The sequence below is a fragment of the Triturus cristatus genome, chromosome 12, assembly GCF_964204655.1.
Source record: "Triturus cristatus chromosome 12, aTriCri1.1, whole genome shotgun sequence".
Lineage (NCBI taxonomy): Eukaryota > Metazoa > Chordata > Amphibia > Caudata > Salamandridae > Triturus > Triturus cristatus.
The window spans coordinates 80373263-80393374 of record NC_140595.1 but is presented as its reverse complement, the minus strand read 5'-3'; the positions used below and the strand labels follow the sequence as shown (position 1 = coordinate 80393374).

General features: G+C 48.2%; 1 protein-coding gene across 9 annotated transcripts in view; it reads right to left on the bottom strand.

The window, feature by feature from the left end:
* Positions 1-20112, bottom strand: part of POGZ (pogo transposable element derived with ZNF domain) — a 411414-nt gene that overhangs the window by 160225 nt on the left and 231077 nt on the right. For all 9 annotated transcript variants that reach the window (XM_085639417.1, XM_085639420.1, XM_085639422.1 and 6 more), the window contains exons 11-12: positions 18074-18228; positions 2461-2561 (exon numbers count right to left, since the gene is read on the bottom strand). In XM_085639417.1, the coding sequence (XP_085495543.1) occupies positions 2461-2561; positions 18074-18228 (256 nt within the window). The remainder of the gene's footprint in view (positions 1-2460; positions 2562-18073; positions 18229-20112) is intronic.

The following is a 20112-nucleotide window of genomic DNA, read 5'->3' as shown; positions in this document are numbered from 1 at the left end:
CAAGTGGAAATAACAGTCAAAATTACAATATAAAACAGAAACCACAAGGTGCTATCATCTACCAGGGCTGAGATATGATCCCAAATATTTTCATAGAGTTCACATTCAAGGCACTAGATTATCTATTCAATAGGCTTAGGACAATTGTTATTTTTATTGTCAAGATTTTGTTTAATTGATTTTGCAAAAGAAACGAGTAATACAATAAAAATAGTAATAAGTCAACAATAAATTTGACAATGAAATAATCAAAATACCCAAGCTGTCTAGTCTGGCCATGCGACTGATCACAACCAGCATCTATGAAACAACAACCACAAAACAAAGCGTAAACATTACAAACAAATTGACAAGACGACTCCCACCGCTAGCACTGCCTCCGACCATAGGCCGAGAAAGAAGGAAAGGAAAAATAAATGTGCTCCACACTACCCAGCCTCCCCATCTACCCCCACTTCGAGCAGCCCTCAGGCTGTAAACGTTCTGATCTCGTACTCAAGGGCTCTCTCCAGCTGGGGACACTATAACAGCCTTATCCAATGGTAGTCCGCCCAGCACTCCTAAATTTTGTAATAGTTCTGTGAACAGCCCTTGGCAATGTAACCATGACATTCAAGACAGAGGTAATGGTCGAAACCCTCCCTCCAAACAAGCGCATCCTTCAAGGCCCTTGCAATGGCTTGCTTAGCCACAGTAAGGTTCAGCCACAAGAGTACTCATCTGTATTGGTTTCCATTGACGTAATCTTAAATGTGTAGTATGGTGCACCTTGGGAGATCATGGCAAAGACATGCCCAACATTTCCACTAAACAATCAAAGACACTGCTTCAAACGGAGGCGAGGACTGAACAGCCTCAGACCTCGTACAGAAAGTTGCCAGGTGCATTTATACATCGAACACAGTCAGCATTAAGGCCCCTCCTCCACAACCTGTACCAAGTATAGCAGACCCGAAGGAGACAACCCAGCTGAATGAGGCAGTACTGAAAAGCAATCACCGTTTCACACGGGGAATCCAACGCCTCCCTTCAATCATCAAAGACAAATATTATCTTAATTAATTCTGTTCGGTGGACTTTAAGACTCTGGGCTTATAATGATATTGGTAACCAAAGGCTCACTTCATGGCACAGAGATAAGTGACAGAAGTAACACAATCTAGAGCTAGGTGTGATTTTCTCACTCAGCAGTCTCAGTGCCACAGAGGACAACACAGTGGGTTACGTCCTAGCAGCTAAATTTCTAGTAAACAAAGAAATGTATTTACTTATTACTCCACCACCCACAGAGAAGGTCCTTACCAAATTTCTGCATCCAATTTGATGGGCTAGCTGCTAGCTGAAAGTTTGTTACTGGTGTCTAATTTGTGCACACTTCTTAACAGAAACAAATTATCTCACAGGTCTTCCGCGCAAGTGGAAATAGCAGTGGTCCAGTACAAATGACTGCAAGGTGTTTGGTAGATCTGAGCCAGGACAGAACCTGTTGCTAAGCAACAACCAGAAACTCAGGTAAGAGTAGGGATGGTTCACTGAAGTAAAAAACATAGCAAACGCATGACAAAAAAAAGACAGGGCAGCACACTTTTTCAATGCAGTTCAGACGACCTTCATTTTACCCCAGCTGCCATAGTTCCAAATTAGTGATTTTTAGAGTTGCAGCTGGTCTTAAACTCTGCTATCCAGCTTAGAGTTTGAAATTTCGACACCTGAGGGTAAATCAGACACCCACAGTCTTGTATGTACATTTCTGGACTGTAACTGGGCCTTTTGAGAAACGGCTGTCATTAAAGTCTGATTACAATACGGCACACCCTAAGAGGTGCTGACTCATTACCACCTCTGCCCTTACAAGTTGCTTTTACATTTATTTTTTGGTATCACTGCACTTGGCAATAAAAATAGTAAGAGATGGACATTTCAACCATAAGACCCTCAAAACGCAGGAAGAAGTTCTGTCATGTGAGAGGACAAAGTTGTGTGTAGAGGCAGCAGGCTTCAAAACAGGACTAAAGTTTTTTGTTTTTTTAACAGAAAATAGACCATATAATCTGTTGTGGAGGTGTTAAGTTCCTCCAGGAAAAAAAGTTCCTACACACCTTACCTACTGTCTTGCAAATAAGCAGTGACACTGCCCATTGCAAAGAGGTACCACCAGTCTTCATTTGCTTTACCAAATCCAATAATAGTCACAAAAACTTAGTGAAGATCAGCAAGTCAAAGTGTCAACAAAGCCACATTCATACTTGGGAGAACAAGAACACAGGCACAGTGGTGAAGAAACTTTACATTGTAATAGGCATGGCTTATCACAAATTCCACTTCACTCCTCAACAGGGACTCCCTAAAGCAATGGGTCTATATTTAAGAACGTTTGCATAATTTGATGCAGCAACAGGAAAACCATGCAGCATTAAAATGAGGTAAATGCCGGTGATCATGAGAAAGCTGGAACAATACCTGGCATACGTAGGGCATCTCGCCGGGCTTGTGGGTATCTTTCATATGCTGAAGGAAAAGAGGCTCATTGTCAAAGGCCCACTCGCAAATCTTGCATTTTGCTACAAAGAGAAAAAGCCATTAAAAGGAGACAGACTGCAGGTCACTGTTAAGATCCTACCTTTGACAATTTATTGGAAACTCGCAGCAATAATCATTTGGGTAACAGTTCTCTTATAAAGCATTTATTATTACAAACGCAAGTCTCATTACCACTAGCATAAGATAGGCCCACATCCTCTAAATGAGCAATACTTGACGAAATGACAATTTATTGACATTTAATTTTATATTAAAGGTCCTAACATAGTTGTGAAACGGTCATAAATATGAACTCATCACAATTTATTAGTGCCTTGGATAAGCCCAGCCAGGTTTTGAAAAGATGAAGTACTCATTGCCTTACCCTTTCTCTACCCCACTACAATCCTCCAAAACTTTTATAAATCAGATTTGCATACGCTTGTGTGAGAAAGTGCCTCTTGTGACATGGTAAGCACTCACTTCTTGCCAGGTAGTGGTGTAGTTTTGATTTAGTGCACATAGCCCTGCCAACCAGGTCCTCTGTGCAAGTGCTTCTTCCCTAAAAACTATTCCACGATTGGCCCTTCATGCCCTGTAAGTCCCTAGTAAATGGTGCCAGGTACCTGGGGCATTGGGAATGAAGAGGGTCCCCTAGGGACCCCTCACCTAGGCCACTGCAGACTGCAACTACAGCATGCATGGCCTGATGCAGACAAAACAACAAAGTCAACAAGGCACACTGTCTGTGTGCCATGTAAACTAGCACATGCAAAAACAACAATTGATGGACAGAATGCAGAACAATGTCATACAGCAACTAGCACAGCCTAAAGTATAGGTAAGTCACCCCTTTAGCAGGCCTTCCAGCCCTAAGGCAGGGTGCACCAAACTACGGCTGTGGTCATATCGGTATGAGCAGATATGCCCCAACAATATTTATGGTCACTCTTAGATATTGTAAGTGTCAGGGAAGTCAGAGATTACATGGGCTGGAAACTCAACAACTCTAGTTCCCCCGCACCATGATGGCTTCTCTGAACCCAGGAGTGTTTGAGACCAAACTACTCCTTTCTATAAGCCCACACGGATGCCAGTGTGTGGTTTATTGTACCATGTACTGAAAACTTACCAACCCTGATGTGGTCACAGACTGTCTGTAGGCAGCCTGCCACCACCAGACAGGTTTCTGGACCCCCTGGGTCAAGAGCCTCTGCTCCCTGGGAAAAAAAAATGCACATCCTGGGCGGAGGTGCCACACCTCCTCCCCCATGATGGGTACAGTGCCCAAAAGGGAAGTTTCAAAGGCTTGCCGCCTTTGTAATGCGACCCCAGCCTCTGCTGCTAGCTGCAGATGGCCTAAAGCCAGTCAGAGACCACACCAGGGTTGGTAGGTTTTCAGCGGGCACCTCTGAGGTGCCCCCCGAGTACGTATTAATAAATTCAACATTGGCATCAGTATGGGATTATAAAGAGTAGTGGTTTGGTACCAAACACGCCTGGATACAGTAAAGCCATCATGGTGCTGGGGAACTCAAAATGTCGAGTTTCCAGATCATGCAGTCTTTATGGCATCCCCAGCACGTACAATATTAAAGAATAGACTTAAATATTGTAGGGGCATATCTGCTCATGCAGAGATGCCCACACCTGAGATATAGTGCACCCTGCTTTAGGGCTGGTTAGGCCTGCTGGAGAGGTGACTTACCTATACCTTCGGCCGTGCTGCTGGACATGGCACACAGGCAGTGTGCCATGTCGACTTTGTTGTTTTTCACTGCACCAAGGCATACAATCTGCAGAGGCATGGCCTTGGTGAGGGCACCCCTAAGGGTCCCTCTTCAGTCCTCATGCCCTAGGGACCAAGGGTACCATTTACTAAGGACTTACAGGGGAGCTGATGTTGCCAATCATGGTACAGTTTTAGGGAAGGAGCACTGGCACAGGGGATCTGGTTAGCAGGGACCCTGTGCACTTACAATCAAAACCACATCACTTTCCAGGCAAAACGTGGGGGGCTAACCATGTCAGAAGAGGCACTTTCTCACAGTTCCCAATCCTCCAAGAACTCTAATCTAACTCTAGGCCTCAGTCCACACAAAGGGAAGGTCTTGCCTATGTATGTGGACAGTTTTTTAAAAGATGCTCCTAGCAGCAAAGCAGGAGCTAAAATCGTATTGGAAGAAACAAAACGCACCTGATTTCTCAAACTGGTCAAAAAAACCCTGGTCGGGGCGTGGCCAAGGAGCCAAGCGAAATGGCGGCGGCTTAGCGGCGCGCTGTAGCCCGACTTTGTAAATCTCCGCATACATCCGTTCATTCATCCAGTTCTGCTGCGCGTTGACCTGCAGCGGATCCAAAGACCCCCCGAGAGCCAGTTTCGGGAAGAGCGTGACCCCAGAGGTGTTGTAGAGAGGCCGCCACCACAGTACGACTGTCGCGGCCTAGACAGGGCCAGGAGACGCTCAGCGGGAGAGAGGATCGCGTATGCAGGTGGGGGGAGCTTCAATGCGGTGCGTCTGAACTCAGGGAGAAAACTACCGCCACAGCAATCCGCCTGGTCCCTGATGACAGGCAGTGAGGCGCCCATTTCGCAGTGCAGGTGCGGCGGCTCCGAACTGAGTTTATCCAACTTGGGACCCATGCGGTGCATACCGGGGAATTGATTGTGTCAGGGGCTGCTGGCGATCCAGAAGAACTACCTCCTTGACTGGGATTGAGCTGGCGGGAGTGCGTGGGCGTCAAGTGTGGATCTGTTTCTCGAAGACCTCCTCGTGAATCATTTGAAACCCCCAAAGCTCTCTACGCATTTTACAATTGAACGCTCGCACAGGGCGCCCGTACCTAGGCCAAAGCCTGGTGCCCCACCCAGAACAATTACCGAGACAGAGATGCCATCCTACAGACGGCAAGGGCAAAGGGGGTCCTGCAACATGAAAATGCGGGGATACGTTTTTTTTCCGGACTTCACCCTCCAGGTTCAAAAACAGCGGCGCACCTTCGAGGGGGTTAAAAGGTAATTACGTGCCAAAGACATCAAATACTCCATGATGTTCCCAGCCAAGCTGAGAGTGGTCGCAGAGGGGAAGACGTGGTATTTCGAAACAGCTGCAGAGGCCTGGGAATGGCTGGAGGGCTGGCGTACGGTGGGCCACACTTCTCCACGTGAGCGGTGATGAGGTCGGAAAGATCAACCCTACGGAATAGAAGACTCGTGATCGAACTGAGAGGTACCCGAGATGGTGAATCCAAAGAGGACATGTAAAAGCGACGTAGTGAGTTTGGTCCCCTGAGCTTGGCGGGGAGCTGTTTATCCACCACCCTGAAGATGGGACGTTGTGTACAAGATTTTAGCCGTATGGCACTATTAATGGCGGATGACCTGATGTATGGTCGGCAGAATTGAACCAGACTACGAGGGGTTTGGGGATGGGCTAGAAGAACAAGTTACTTACCTTCTGTAACGCTTTTTCTGGTGGATACAGTATCTGCCTGTGGATTCCTCACCTTGGGAATATCCCCTGCGCCAGCAACATTCAGAACTTTTTCGTGGCTCTCCACGCCGACGGCGTCACAACAGCATGGCTCCGCAAGCGGCTCCGCTGTCTTCACTGGAGCCATAAGAGAGCCTCGTCGGCGTGATGACGTCAATTCTGCCTTTTTTTTCCCGTGCCTTCGTGGCACACGGACGGACCGACAATAATATATAGACAGTATACACAGTACATAATATTCAAACCAACACACAGTGTGAAGTCAATGTAGGAAACCAAAAGAAATAACAGACTTCCTTTGACAGTAACAGATAGATTTTATCACATTATCACTATTGTAGGTATACAAGTGTGGACAACGGTGAGGCGGGTGGGTCAGTGAGGAATCCACAGGCAGCTACTGTATCCACCAGAAAAAGCGTTACCGAAGGTAAGTAACTTGTTCTTCTGATGGATACATTGCCAGTGGATTCCTCACCTTGTGAATAGAGTCCCACAGCAGTACCCACTCCCGGAGGAGGGTGTCCACCCTTCTATACCAAAAAGTCCTGAAGAACGGAACGTGCAAAGTGTCCGTCCATCCTCACCTCGGAATCTAAGCAGTAATGTTTCGCGAAAATGTGGAGGGAGGCCCAAGTTGCCGCTCTACAAATGTCCTCCACAGGAACACATCTAGATAAGGCAGATGTAGAAGACTTTGCTCTGGTAGAGTGAGCCCTTATACCCTCTGGAGGTTCCTTACCAGCCAAAGAGTAACAGATCTTGATGCACAACATAATTCATCTGGAAAGGGTGCGCTTGTGCACCGCTCTGCCTTTCCTCGCAGCCAATGAAGCCCACAAACAGCTGTTCATCCACTCGAAAGTCTTTAGTTCTTTTGAGGTAAAAACTCACCGCCCTTTTAGGGTCCAAGTGGTGAAGCCGCTCCTCCACCTTGGAAGGGTGAGGGGGAGGATAGAAGGTAGGAAGGGTAATGGGACTGCCCCAGATGGAAAGGAGTTACCACCTTAGGCAGAAAAGCAGCCCTGGTCCTGAGTACCATTCTTTCAGCATGAATGGTCAAGAACGGGGGTTTCGAACTTAGAGCTTGAAGCTCACTTACCCTCCTTGCCGAGGTAATGGCAATGAGAAAAACTGTTTTAAAAGACAATAGCCTTAAGGGACACTTGTGCAAGGGTTCAAAGGGAGAACCCATCAAGTAAGTTAAGACAAGATTTAAGTCCCATGGAGGCACAATAAATGGAGTGGGGGCGGAAACTTGTTGGTAAGGCCCTTAATGAACCGTAACACAATAGGTGATTTAAACAAGGACGGCTGATCCGGCAAGCAAAGAAATGCCGACAAAGACGATAAATAACACTTCACAGTAGCTACAGCAAAACATTGCTGAGCTAGAGAGAGAGCAAACTGAAGGATGTTGGATAAACGAGCCCTCAAAGGGTCAATAGACTTCTCCCCACACCAATGGACAAATTTGGACCACCTATAGGAATAGATGGACTTGGTGGAGTGATGCCTGGCAGACAAAATCACGTCCACCACGTCAGGCGGGAGAGAAAAAGAATTCAGGTTGCCCCGTTCAATCTCCAGGCATGAAGGTGTAAGCTGGAGGTGGGGGTGTAGAACCTGCCACTGCGACTGCGAGAGGAGGTCTGCCCTGAGAGGGAGACGGAGCGGAGGGCACGAGGAGAGGTGGAGAAGATCTGTATACCACACCCTTCTTGGCCAATCCGGGGCGATCAATATGACTTGGGCCCGGTCTTGGCGAATCTTCCTCAGAACCAGAGGAATCAAGGTTATGGGAGGAAACGCGTAAAGGAGATGGGAGTCCCACTTCAACTGAAACGCGTCCCCCAAAGCTCCCCGAGGAGTTCCCCCACGTCCGAAAGATGTGACGACCCACCTCCGGACGGAGCCTCCACTCTGTCTGTCTGACTGTCTGCACGCACGTTCAGAACTCCGGCCAGATGATTTGCCATCAGACAAATCTGATGATCCTGAACCCTGGACCAGAGACACAGAGCCTCTCTGCAGAGACAATGCACCCCACTCATCCCTGCTTGTTGACATACCACATCGCGGTAGTGTTGTCCGCTAGGACTTGAACCGACTGACCGCGAAGGGAAGGGAGGATGGCCTTGAGAGCCAAACGTATCACCCGCAACTCTAAAAGGTTGATGTGAAGCAACCTTTCCTCTGGAGACCAAAGACCCTTGATCTCCAGATCCCCCAGATGCGCACTCCACCCTAAAGTGGATGCATCCGCTATCACTGTGGCCACCGATGGAGGTAGATGGAAGGGCTTTGCTTGAGACAGATTGCCCTCCACGCTCCACCAAGACAGATCCTTTGTGAAGGTGGGAATGCTCGACACACAGTAGTGTCCAGTACCGCCCATATGAACAGGTTGCGCTGAGAGGGCACCAGGTGAGATTTGGGCTCGTTTATCGATAATCCCAATTTGTACCACAGCTGAGTTGTAACCTGCAGATGATGAAGCACCTTCTCTGGCGACTCCACTTTGATCAGCCAGTCGTCCAGATAGGGGAAAACTGGAATCCCCGACCTTCTGAGATGGGCTGCCACCACTGCCATCAACTTGGTGAAGACTCGAGGTGCAGTAGTAAGACCAAACGGGAGAACCGCAAACTGATAATGTTGTGACCCTACCGTAAAACGGAGATACTTCCTGTGCGACTCCAGGATCGGAATATGAAAATACGCATCCTGCAAGTCGATCGACACCATCCAGTCCTCCTGTTGCAGCGCTTGAAGAACCTGCGCAAGGGTGAGCATCTTGAACTTCTCCTGCTTCAGAAAAAGGTTCAAGATCCTGAGATCCAGGATTGGACGTAGCCTGCCATCCTTCTTGAGTATCAGGAAATATCGGGAGTAGCATCCCTGACCCCTTTCCGGCTCTGGAACCACCTCTATCGCACCTTTTTTCAGTAATGTTAGGACTTACTCCTGCAGGAGAAGAAGGTGGCCCTCCGAGCAAGCACCTTGGCAAGGAGGGTAATTTGGAGGGAATTCCCGAAAGGGAAGAGCATACCCATTTTCCACAAGATTTAGAACCCAAAGGTCTGTAGTGACCGATTCCCAATCTTGCAGAATGTCAAGAATTCCTGTCATACAAGGGAAACACGCCCTTATGTAAACAGGAGAGCTGTTACATAACTCAAGGGAAACACGCCCTTATGTAAACAGGAGAGCTGTTACATAACTCAAGGGAAACACGCCCTTATGTAAACAGGAGAGCTGTTACATAACTCAAGGAAAACACGCCCTATAAAGGGAGGAACCGGGAGGTACAAGGCTGTCGGATATTGTGTTTACACCGACGTACCTGCTTCGTGAAGAGCAGTGTTCCGGAGTGGTGCTCCAGTAAGGCAAGAACGGAGGTAGGTCGAGTCGTTACTCCCTGGGCCGTGTCTTGCCCCATCGTCACCTGTGAAGGACCCGGAAGCTCTACCGGTCAACCATTGAGCTTCGCTTTTTGACTCGGCTGAGTCCAAGCGCAGTGGCGCTTTTGCTGGTTGGAGTCGTAACTCCCAGCCCGACCAGAGACACAGGGACTGCCAGCTGTAACGCACACCAGGAGGTGTTTGCCGCGTTACAGACTCGGAAGTCCACAGGATCGATCGAGCGGCTGCTCTCGGTTCAGTCTTCTTGCTTGTGATTGGGGTATCGGTGACGCATCACCAGGAGGTGACTCCGCGTCCCGGTGCAGTCTGAGGAAGAGGTTGAGCGGCTGCTCCCTTCAGGTAGAGACCCCGGCTGGGTGTTTCCCTGACTCCTCGATTCTCCCCAACACTCTTCGTGCCCCTCACAGCCTACCGATTGGCATTGTCGGCCATTTCATTTCTGCCCTCTGTTGGCATACGCCGGGATCGGCGTATATGCAGAGGACGGTTAGGACCATCCGTGCTGTGGGCTGGTAACGTACTTAGCCTGGAGGATTCCAGTGACTATAACTTTTGTTTGTTCTTTGTATTTTATTTGCCTTCATTAAAAGAACTAACCCTTCACAAGTGGTTGCGTCCTCATTGTCGTGTCTGTTAAACGATCCTGAGACGTTCAGGGCGTTACACAGAAAATGGGTAAGCCGACCCCCCACAGGACCAACATGATCCAGAATGGTGGATCTAGGGCTGCTTTGCTGTGGCAAGAGGGAGGGAGGTAGAGGAGGAGGAGGAGGGGTGACGACCTCGTGGACGGCCTCTGTTCTTGCCCCTGTAGGTCTTATACAGGGTATTTTGCTGCTGCTGCTGCTGCTGCTGCTGAGGCTGCCTGTAGGTCCGAAAGGACGACCTCCCAAAACCTCTGTACCTTCTGTAAGAGGAACCTCTAGGCTGCGCCTGCAAACCCAGAGACTTAGCTGTGGCTTTGCTGTCCTTGAACCTTTCCAAGGCTGCATCTGCTTTCTTTCCAAACAGTCCAGAACCATCAAAGGGTAGGTCTAGAAGTGTTGCCTGCACATCTGGAGAGAACTCCGACGACTTAAGCCAAGCACTTCTTCTTGTGGCAACCGAGGAGCCCATGATCCTGGCAACAGAGTCCGCAGTATCCAAACCACTCTGAATAACTGGAAGTGCAGCTGCTTGAGTGTCCGACAATACCTCATTAAAATTCTGCCTGTCCTCCTCAATTTAGGAGCCAGCTGTTTTGCAGAGTCCATTAGGGCGTGGATGTAACGGCCCAAAAGACAGGTGGCATTTGTGGACTTCAAGGCCATACTTGCCGTGGAGAACACCTTCTTGGCTGACTGGTCAAGCTTTTTTGACTCTCTATCACCAGGAACTTGAGGAAATGCTCCAGAAGACTTTTTCGAACATGCAGCTTGAACCACCAGGCTCTCAGGAGAAAGATGGGATGTTAGGAAGTCCAGATCTCCTGGTGCCGCCCTGTACCTCCTAGCAACAGATTTTGACACTGCTGGAGCCGAAAAGGGCTTACACCAAACCTCCATAACTGGCTCAGTGATGGCCTCATTGAAAGGAAGCATAGGTTCTACTACAGTGGAGGGAGAATGAAGAACCTCCGTCAAGATATTGAACTTAAATTCAGCCGTTGGGAACGGCAAGTCTAAGATCTCCGCTGCCTTCCTTATAACTGTGTGGTTAGGAACCACATCCTTAGAGGGAGCATCTAAAGGAGGAGAAAGCTCCCATTCTGGGGACATATCAAGGCCACTTGCCTCCCTTAAGTCTTCAAATAAGTCATCTGACTCTTGAAGTTCACCTTCCTCCATTTCTTCTGCCAGATACCTCTGCTCTTCCAAAATCCTCTGCGCCTCCCACCTGGATCTTATCCTCGGAACCCGGAAGGGCCCATCAGTCGGGAGATGGATATCTGAGCTGCTGAAATGGTCTAGATGCGAGAGTGTGCTTAGAAGGCGGCAGGCCACCAAGGCGGATAACGAGAAGGGGTTGGAGTGGGTAAGGGCCTGGGAGAGGATAGTACAAGCTCTGCAAGACCACCGGCTGGAGCGTACGGAGCACGAACGCTCGGAGAGCGGGGTTCCTTGAGGCTGGGGAGACTACATGCCAACCCCGATGACTGGCACGCATTAGTGTTAGAGACCACTGGTATGGCCCACATCAGCAGCAGTTGGGGGGGTGGGGTGGGTGGGGGGGGAGTTATTGGGGTATTGTTGTAGTGTTAAGACGAGTGCCGGCAGGAAGGATCCCTGATTGCTGACCACCGGGGAACGGGGCGCATGGGCAGCTCTCCTTGGGCACCTAGAAGGTGATGAGTGATAGGCCTTAGGCACGGCTAACAGGGGTGGGCGCCGAAGGGACGGAGGCTGTGGACACGGACAATACTAGTGTCAACCACTTCGAGGGGTTGCTTCTGGCTGGCGGTATTTGGTTTTGGGGAGGGAGTCTGATGGGAATAAATGTAGATACTATAATAGGACATGGACCGGGCTTCGCTATGAGGTGATCGTCATAATAATATGAATCACTGTCTTAACACGCCGCCCGGCCCCCGGGATGTGGGCTGAATGGCTGTGTGCATTGTTATAATGATGGGTGTGATTTTAAATTATAAGCGGGTACCGGTTGCCCTAATGGATGTTTTGTTTATAATGCTGCAATAAAAACATGTTTTAAAAAAAAAAATTGGATCTTATCCTCGGAACCGGCGTCGGCGGCGCCACACACTACTCCGACGGAGCCGGAGCCGGCGTCGAACACGGATCCGGAGGCATAGCCTGAGCCGAACAAGGTCGAGCTGACGGAGCCAGAGATGAAGGGAACGGCGTCGACGTCCCCGGCGCCGGGAAATGCCAGGACGGCGCTGCTGGAAGGAATGGCATAAAGGGAGCCTGAGCATAGGCCTGACGAACCCCCAAATTAAAGGCCATTGGACCCATGGGACCCGAAGGTGCTCCAGAGGGGTACATTGCTCTTGTAAAGACACCATACATGGCATTCAAGTAATGCGATGGGTCTTGACCCGGGCCAGGGAAAGGTGGTTAAGGGCCCGATAAAGGCTGAGGCATTACCGGACTCGGGCCAATCGGCACCGACGGTGGAGCAAATGGAGTCGACGACTCATCAGGTACCGGAGCCTCTTCCACCGGAGCCGGAGAATGAGTAAGAGTCAGAGCCGGAGCACGCTCCGGAGAAGCTGCAGGCGAAGCCGGATTAACAGGTGAAGCCGGATTCGAAACCGAAGGAGAAGGAGAAACATAGTCTTTACGATGCCGAGGAACTGGAGAAGTCGATTTCGGAGCCGTCTCCTTATTGGAACGGCGTCGAGAGCCGTGCCTCTTCTTCTTCTTATGCTTCTTTGTTTTTGAATCATGACCCGACGTCGACTTTGAACCCGACCTCAATCGCCTTCGACCTCTCTTCTCCTTCCTCATCTTCGCGATGAACAGCTGGGTCTCTCTCTCCTTTAAAGCCTTTGGGTTCATCTTACGGCAGCAAGAGCACCCCTCAACGTGATCCGACGACAGGCACCAGACACAATCTTCTTGAGGATCCGTGATGGACATATGTCCTCCGCACTCTCTACAGGGCTTTAACCCGGACTTCCTGAACGACCTCTTCAGGAAAGAAGCAAGAGAAGACCAGAAACACAATCCAGAAATACAAAGTAACTAGCTACGGAGAGTCCCAGAAAACCGTTAGCGTCGACAGCGTGGAAAAAAGGGAACTGACGTCATCACGCTGACGAGGCTCTCTTATGGCTCCAGTGACGTCAGCGGAGCCGCGTTTGGAGCCATGCTATTGTGACATTGTCCTCGTCGGCGTGGAGAGCTACGAAAAATTTCCGAATGTTGCTGGCGCAGGGGATATTCACAAGGTGAGGAATCCACTGACAGATGTATTCATCAGAAGTTGGGGGCAATGTGATAATTGTTCGGCTCCTACCACCCTTTATAAATGGTTATTCAGTTTAAGGCGACAGGCACTCTGCAAGTTGGGGAGGAGGGTAGCTGTTTCACCCGCCTGCAGGGCAGCAGGGAGGGGGGGGGGAGGAAATCAGGATATGGGGAGTTATATTTATGTTATTGTTTGTAGGCTCAGGGAAGAGAATGAGTCACATACACAGAATTAGGAGACAATATACACCGACTGGGTTTGAGTGTGGGCGGAGCGGTTACCCCCCAGAATGTCGTTAACAATATTGACGTGGAATGTAAATGGGCTAGGATGTAAAGTCAAAAGAACGTTAGTGCTTAAGTATCTGAAATGCCATAACCCAGACGTGGTTCTACTCCAAGAAACCCACCTACAAGGGAACTATTGTAAAACACTAGATACATATGGCTACAGCTACAGCCCATGCAGGGTATACAACAGGCTTAAGGGGGGTAGGAGTCTTAATAAAAGTCTCAACACCATCGATAGTCCAGAAGTGCTGGTTTGATACCATGGGATGATATGTGGCTCTGTCGGCAGGATGGGAAGGGAGGACGGTAAATTTCTGCTCGGTGTATGTCCCCCCACACCTGCATGCAGACACCTTTGCACAACTAGGTAGAATTCTCCTTGAAATGCCGTTGGGCACGATGGTGGTTGGGGGAGATATGAATGCGGTGCTAGACCCCCAAATGGATAGATTAACTAATGCAACTGGGGTGACAGTGAAGGAGCCACTGAAGAGGTTCGTAGGCGTGATGGTCATGTCGGATCTCTGGAGAGCACATAACCCACTCAGTCGCCAATACACTCACATGTCAGCGGTGCATAAAACTCGTTCCAGACTGGACTACATTTTCACCCTGACATCTCAACTGGAACAATTCCGGGATGCGACACTTAAAGCACACAGTATCTCGGATCATGCACCTGTAATGGTTCAACTACAAGGTCCGTATTGACATACTATCCTTCCTCCACAACTAGCTCCATGGCACTTTAGAAATAAACAATTCACAAACAAGGTAAGGATCCATACTACACAATACTTTGACATTAACAAGGGTACAGTAGAGTCGGCCTCTACACTGTGGGAAGCATATAAAACGGTGATTATGGGGTTCATCCAGGCTGAAATTGAAGTTTGGAAAATAGAGCAAATCAAAGAAGAAAAAACCCTGGAACTTGAGATAACCCACTTGGAGGAAGAATTGGGGGAGGGCAGGACAGATTGTGAAGCAGCCCGTAGGCTGGTTTACAAGAGACAGGAGTTGAAAGACATAAGTGGCAACAAAGCAAAAGCCCACGTGGTAGCGGGCCAGACAAAGCTTTCTGATGTGGGGGACAAAGCCAACAAGTTGATAGCGTGGTTAGAACGTAGGGATAGAGACAGCAGCTGGGTCCTAGAAATATGAACCCCGGATGAGAAGGGGGAGTAAACAAGCTGGCAAGGAGATTGCAGAGGATTTCGCTAACTACTATGAGGGCATATGCACCTCCACTACGGAGAGGACGAGGGAGGACTGCCCTGCTGAGCGAAATGGACCTCTCGTGCCTGGTGACAGACGACAGACCGGCCTTAGATCGAGAAATAACGGTGGAGGTAATCGCGACCGCCCTCTCTGAACTACAATCTGGGAAGGCAGCAGGACTTAATGGTTTTCCGATCGAATTCTACAACAGCGTGACGAGCAAGATAGCTCAACACCTTTTAAATATGTACAAAGATTGCGAGAGACCGGGGGAGCTCCCAGTCGATATAAGTACAGCAACTATCGTAGTTATCCCTAAGAAGGGTGCACCCCGACTGACTGTGGGTCATATAGACCCATATCGCTCTTAAATGTGAAAGCGAAGGTCCTAGCCAAGGTTTTAGCGAATAGATTGAGGCCGGTGATAGCCACTCTGGTTCATCCAGATCAATCTGGATTCATGCCTCACCTAAGTACACGACTGAATCTGAGGAGAATATATGGAGTTCTAGATGGGACCAAAGGCACACCAGAGAGGGCCACACGCCAGAAAGGACCACACACCAGAGAGGACCACACACCAGAGAGGGCCACACACCAGAGAGGGCCGTAGTCCTTCTATCGCTGGATGCGCAGATGGCGTTTGACAGTATAGAGTGGCAGTTTATATTCGCCACTCTGGAGAGACTGGGCTTCGGTCCGGAGTTCTGCTCCTGGGTGAGGCTCCTATACCTGGGCCCACAGGCCAGAGTGTGCGTGAATGGTGAGGTGTCTCGTTCGTTCTCCCTGAGGAAAGGCACGCGACAAGGTCGCCCACTGTCGCCGATGATTTTTGCCCTAGCGTTGGAGCCTCTGGCAACTTGGATATGTAACGACACAGTACTGCAAGGGATACCGGGGGAAGGGGACTGGGAAGGCAGAATATCGTTATACGCAGATGACATCCTATTGTATCTCACTAACCCATATAGATCGGTCCATAGAGTCCTGTAGGTGTTTCGACTGTTTGGTACTCACTCTGTGTACACTATTAACTGGGCAAAATGTTCCCGCTGGCCGGTGAAAACCCACAGCGACTAGTGGACAATGCTCCCCTGCAAATTAGGTCTCGATCTACATACCTGGGAATGCATATTTCCGTAAATAAGGCAGACTTTCTGGTGGACAATATTGACCCACAGATACAGAGGCTACGAGAGGACGTGGACTACTGGAGGAAATTACCGGTGTCACTGATGGGGAGGGCGGTCCTCTTTAAAATTATGTCACTGCCCGGGCTACTATACGTACTGCAAAATACCCCCATGTGCTCCCGCAGAGGGTATTCAGAGACAAACAGTGAGGTGGGCAGACTCCTCTGGAATGGCGGTAGCGCTAGAATAGCCCTGGGGAAGCTACGAGGGGAGTGTATGAAGGGGGACTGGCCGTCCCAGATATCCTCCAGTACTATTGGGCTTCACAGCTAATTGTAGTCAATGATTGGACCTTTGGAGATCGTGGTGACCCCGCATTTCGAGCAGATCACTGGGCACTGGGGACTAGGGGATACATGGCAGCCTTGTACGGAGGGCGCATAAAGAAGCTTCTACCTACACAAACAGTTATTCGAATTTGGAAAGAGGTGACCCAAGAAGGGTAAGTTATCAGGGAGGACGCCACTGTGGTACAGTGATCAACTGCAGGAACTGAGGACCCTTAGGGAGATTTTTAAGAAGTGGGAACTGTTAGGGATTGAGAAACTAGAGGATGTATGGAGAGGCCAGAAGCCGCTCACTTTTCGGGATCTCCAAAGGGAGTATGACTTGGCTGACACGGAGCAATATAAATACTTACAATTCAGACATGCACTACATCAGCATATAAGGCAGGGTGACACTCCCAGATTACTCCCCCCTGGAAGATAGATTGCTGATGGACCCAATGGAGACCAAGGCCGCCTCCCTGACATATAAAAAGGTGCTGTACAACTACCCTAATCTGGTAGACCCTCTTCGGGTGTCCAGGGAGACGGATTTGGGGTTACTGGAGGATGATGACAGGAAGAGGCGGTTCAGAGCCCTAGGGAAGTAGCAATTGGCGCCCGATTCAGCCAGGAGCAATTGCGCATATTGCATAGATCGTATGCCTCCAGACCACTGATGCATAAACTGGGATATGGGTTGTCCAAGTTCTGTGTTCGGGAATGTGGAGAAATTTGTACCTTTTTTCATATTCTGTGGGAGTGTAAATTTGTGCAGGAATATTGGAAAGCAGAGGGGAAACTCATGTCAAAAGTCACTGGGTTAAACATTCCAATTGGCCCATGCTGGATGCTTTTGTGCGTAACAGGGGAAGAGAAATGGCCAAAATATACCACTATTTGGCTGAAAGTCGCTGCAATGGTGGCAAAACGAAATATAGCCCAAAAATGGGGAGGGGGGGTGAGACAAAGACCGGAAGTGTGTATATGGAAATCTGACATGGATTGGTGCGCCAGGCCGGAAAAAGTGATTTATACAGCCAGGGGCTGTCCACACAAATGGGGTAAAATCTGGGGACAGTGGCAGAAATACGTGGGTGTTAGGTAGCATAGAGGGAGAGGAGTGGGGGTCTGCTTCAGATTAGACTAGAACACTTAAAGAGTTCATTAGGGACTCGACACAAGGGTAAAGACAGCAGTTACGGTGTCGATAACAATTTTATACTGCATGTAAATACTTTGAATATGATGACTATGTTATTCTGAGCCGATTTAATAAAAATATTTTTCAACAAAAAAAAGGTTTTGGTCACTTATGGTCATGGAAATAATCCCACATGATCTACGTGATATGCGGAAGAAATACGAAGTAACATAACTTCATACATGGAGACTGAACTGGAATTCAGAAAACAGATTAGCGAGGTACGTCGGATCAAGAGACAAAGTCTGCCTTGTGGATTCATGGATTGTCAATAGTAAGCAAATCTACCAAAGAAATTAAGAATGGAGTGAGAAGGTTATTCGGTGTTTAGAGGAATGAGGAGGAGGGAAATCAAGATCATCTGGGATGTCAATATGTCATGTTACATATGTGAAATACCATGGTTTCTAGTCATGTTTGGTTATGGAAAATAACAAAACGTTTTATAAAAACAAAACTCCACACTGGAGAAAACAAAGAATTGAAAGAGAAATGAATACAATACAGGCTCAGATCTGACGAAATAAATTATGGCAAAAGAGACATACTGGTAGATTCATAGGAGCTGTGGACGCTTTCGAGATGACACTGCAGCTGGAATGGAGTGGAGAACTGCCGGTAACAATGCTGGCAGATGGTATGCCCATCCACCTCTCCATTCTGTTGGTCCAGCTCCACGTGGTGCTTCATGTGGTTCATGAATCTAAAGTAAAAGCAAGACACAAGCTTTGTGTGTGACCCAAGCCAATGGACATTGGTATTAAGAAAGTTACTTAGTAACAATGGACATTCAGAAGGAAATCCTTTAAGGATCACTACAAGATCGAACAAAGAGCTGTATGTCAACAGACTGTGGATCTTAATTTGATCCCATGCATCAGAACAGAATCACATTCAGGCAAGAACTCAGCTTCTTATACTGGAGACAAACTAAACAATATGAACAGATTTAAATACTGCAATAATTTTCTTGTTTAAGAACTGGCGATGCGGCACCACAGCACATTAGCGGCACATGGGTATCATGAGAGACCACAGCGCAAAGAGGAAGACCGTAACACAGGGACCTTTTTTTCTTTTCCGATGAATAGCCTCATATATATTGGAAATGTTACCTGCCCTTTAACAATATCTTCACAGCATGTAGTGCTGTACTGTAGATTCACGTGGTAATAGGATGAACACTTTCCGGGCTAGACTGAAGTGTTGAACTTCCAGGTAATGTGGAACCCCTGGCACTGACGGGTTAGGGGCTTTCGACAGTCATACCGTCACGGTGATCTCCACATCCCACAAGAGATGTATTAGTGGTGATAGTTACCTGCTAATAGGGACTGACGAGCAACAGATTCCTGTTTTTTTTTTACCAAAGTAGAGTGCAGAGCCTGTGTATCTACAGCCACACATGCGACATACACACATTTTAATCACGTTATAAGCACCTGTTTGTGGTATGTAGTGCTGTAAATTCACATGCTCTGCATACTAGAGCCATTTAGTGTGTTGGGCTAAATTGTTCTTCTTTTTCTTTAAACAAAATTCTTTTGAGTTACTATGTATAGCGGCTCCTCCCTGGTTGGTAATGCTCATGGGCACAGGCTCCATTGTTAAATTGTTTTCCACACTGCGAGTGAGTGTAAAGATAGAGCATTAGAAAGGAAAGTGTAATGACCATGCAAAATGTTAAATACAGAGAGTTTAAGTAAAAGAAAGAATATCTACAACAACCAAAAGGTTTCCACTGAGGTGGGTGGGAGCATGAGAATCTACAGCACTAGATACTTTGAACAGATGATTGCAAGGTAACATTCTGTTCGGAGCATCTGTGGCCGTAGATGCACATGCTCTGTATAAACTGTAAAACAATACTCCCCTAAGTGGTGGTTAGCCTGAGGATGCTACAGAATACTGAAATAGTTCTTAGGACAGCTTGGTCAACTCTTGCTTGTTAGCCAAGCTACACAGTCTGGTTATAGAAAGAAGACGGATGTTCAATGGTTTAACTGAGATGGAATTGGGCTACCAACTTAGGAAGGATTTGAGGGTTGGTTCTAAAGACAATTCTGTTAATATGAACCTGAAAGAAAGGCTACTCCAAGGCAAGGAACTGCAATTCGCTAACGTGCCTTAAAGATGTGAGAGCGACAAGGAAAGCAACGGTCCAGAAAAATAATTGAAATGGGCATGGATGTAGAGGTTCAAAAGGAGGGCCCCATGAGTCAGGTAAGGAAATTATTAAGGTTCCAGGCAGTCTAATGGGGTACCGGGGGCAGTATAAACTGCTTAAATCCTTCCATGAAATCCTTGATGATAGGGATTCTGAATAAAGAAGAGAATTCCCTGTTCTGCATGTAGGCTGCAAGTGAAGGCTTATGGAAGTATAGGCTAGGCCTGATTTCTGGAAATGGAGGCAGCAGACAATATTCTGAACTGCAGGTTGAAGCAGGTCTATGTGCTTAGAAGTTGTCCACTGCTGGAAGGTACTTCGCCAGTACATGCAGTTGGTGTTGAAGTGCCAAAGGATTTGTGCTAACGCTGATAGCTGCGTTGAGGGAATGCCACTATGCTTTTGGAGAGAAGCATGGCG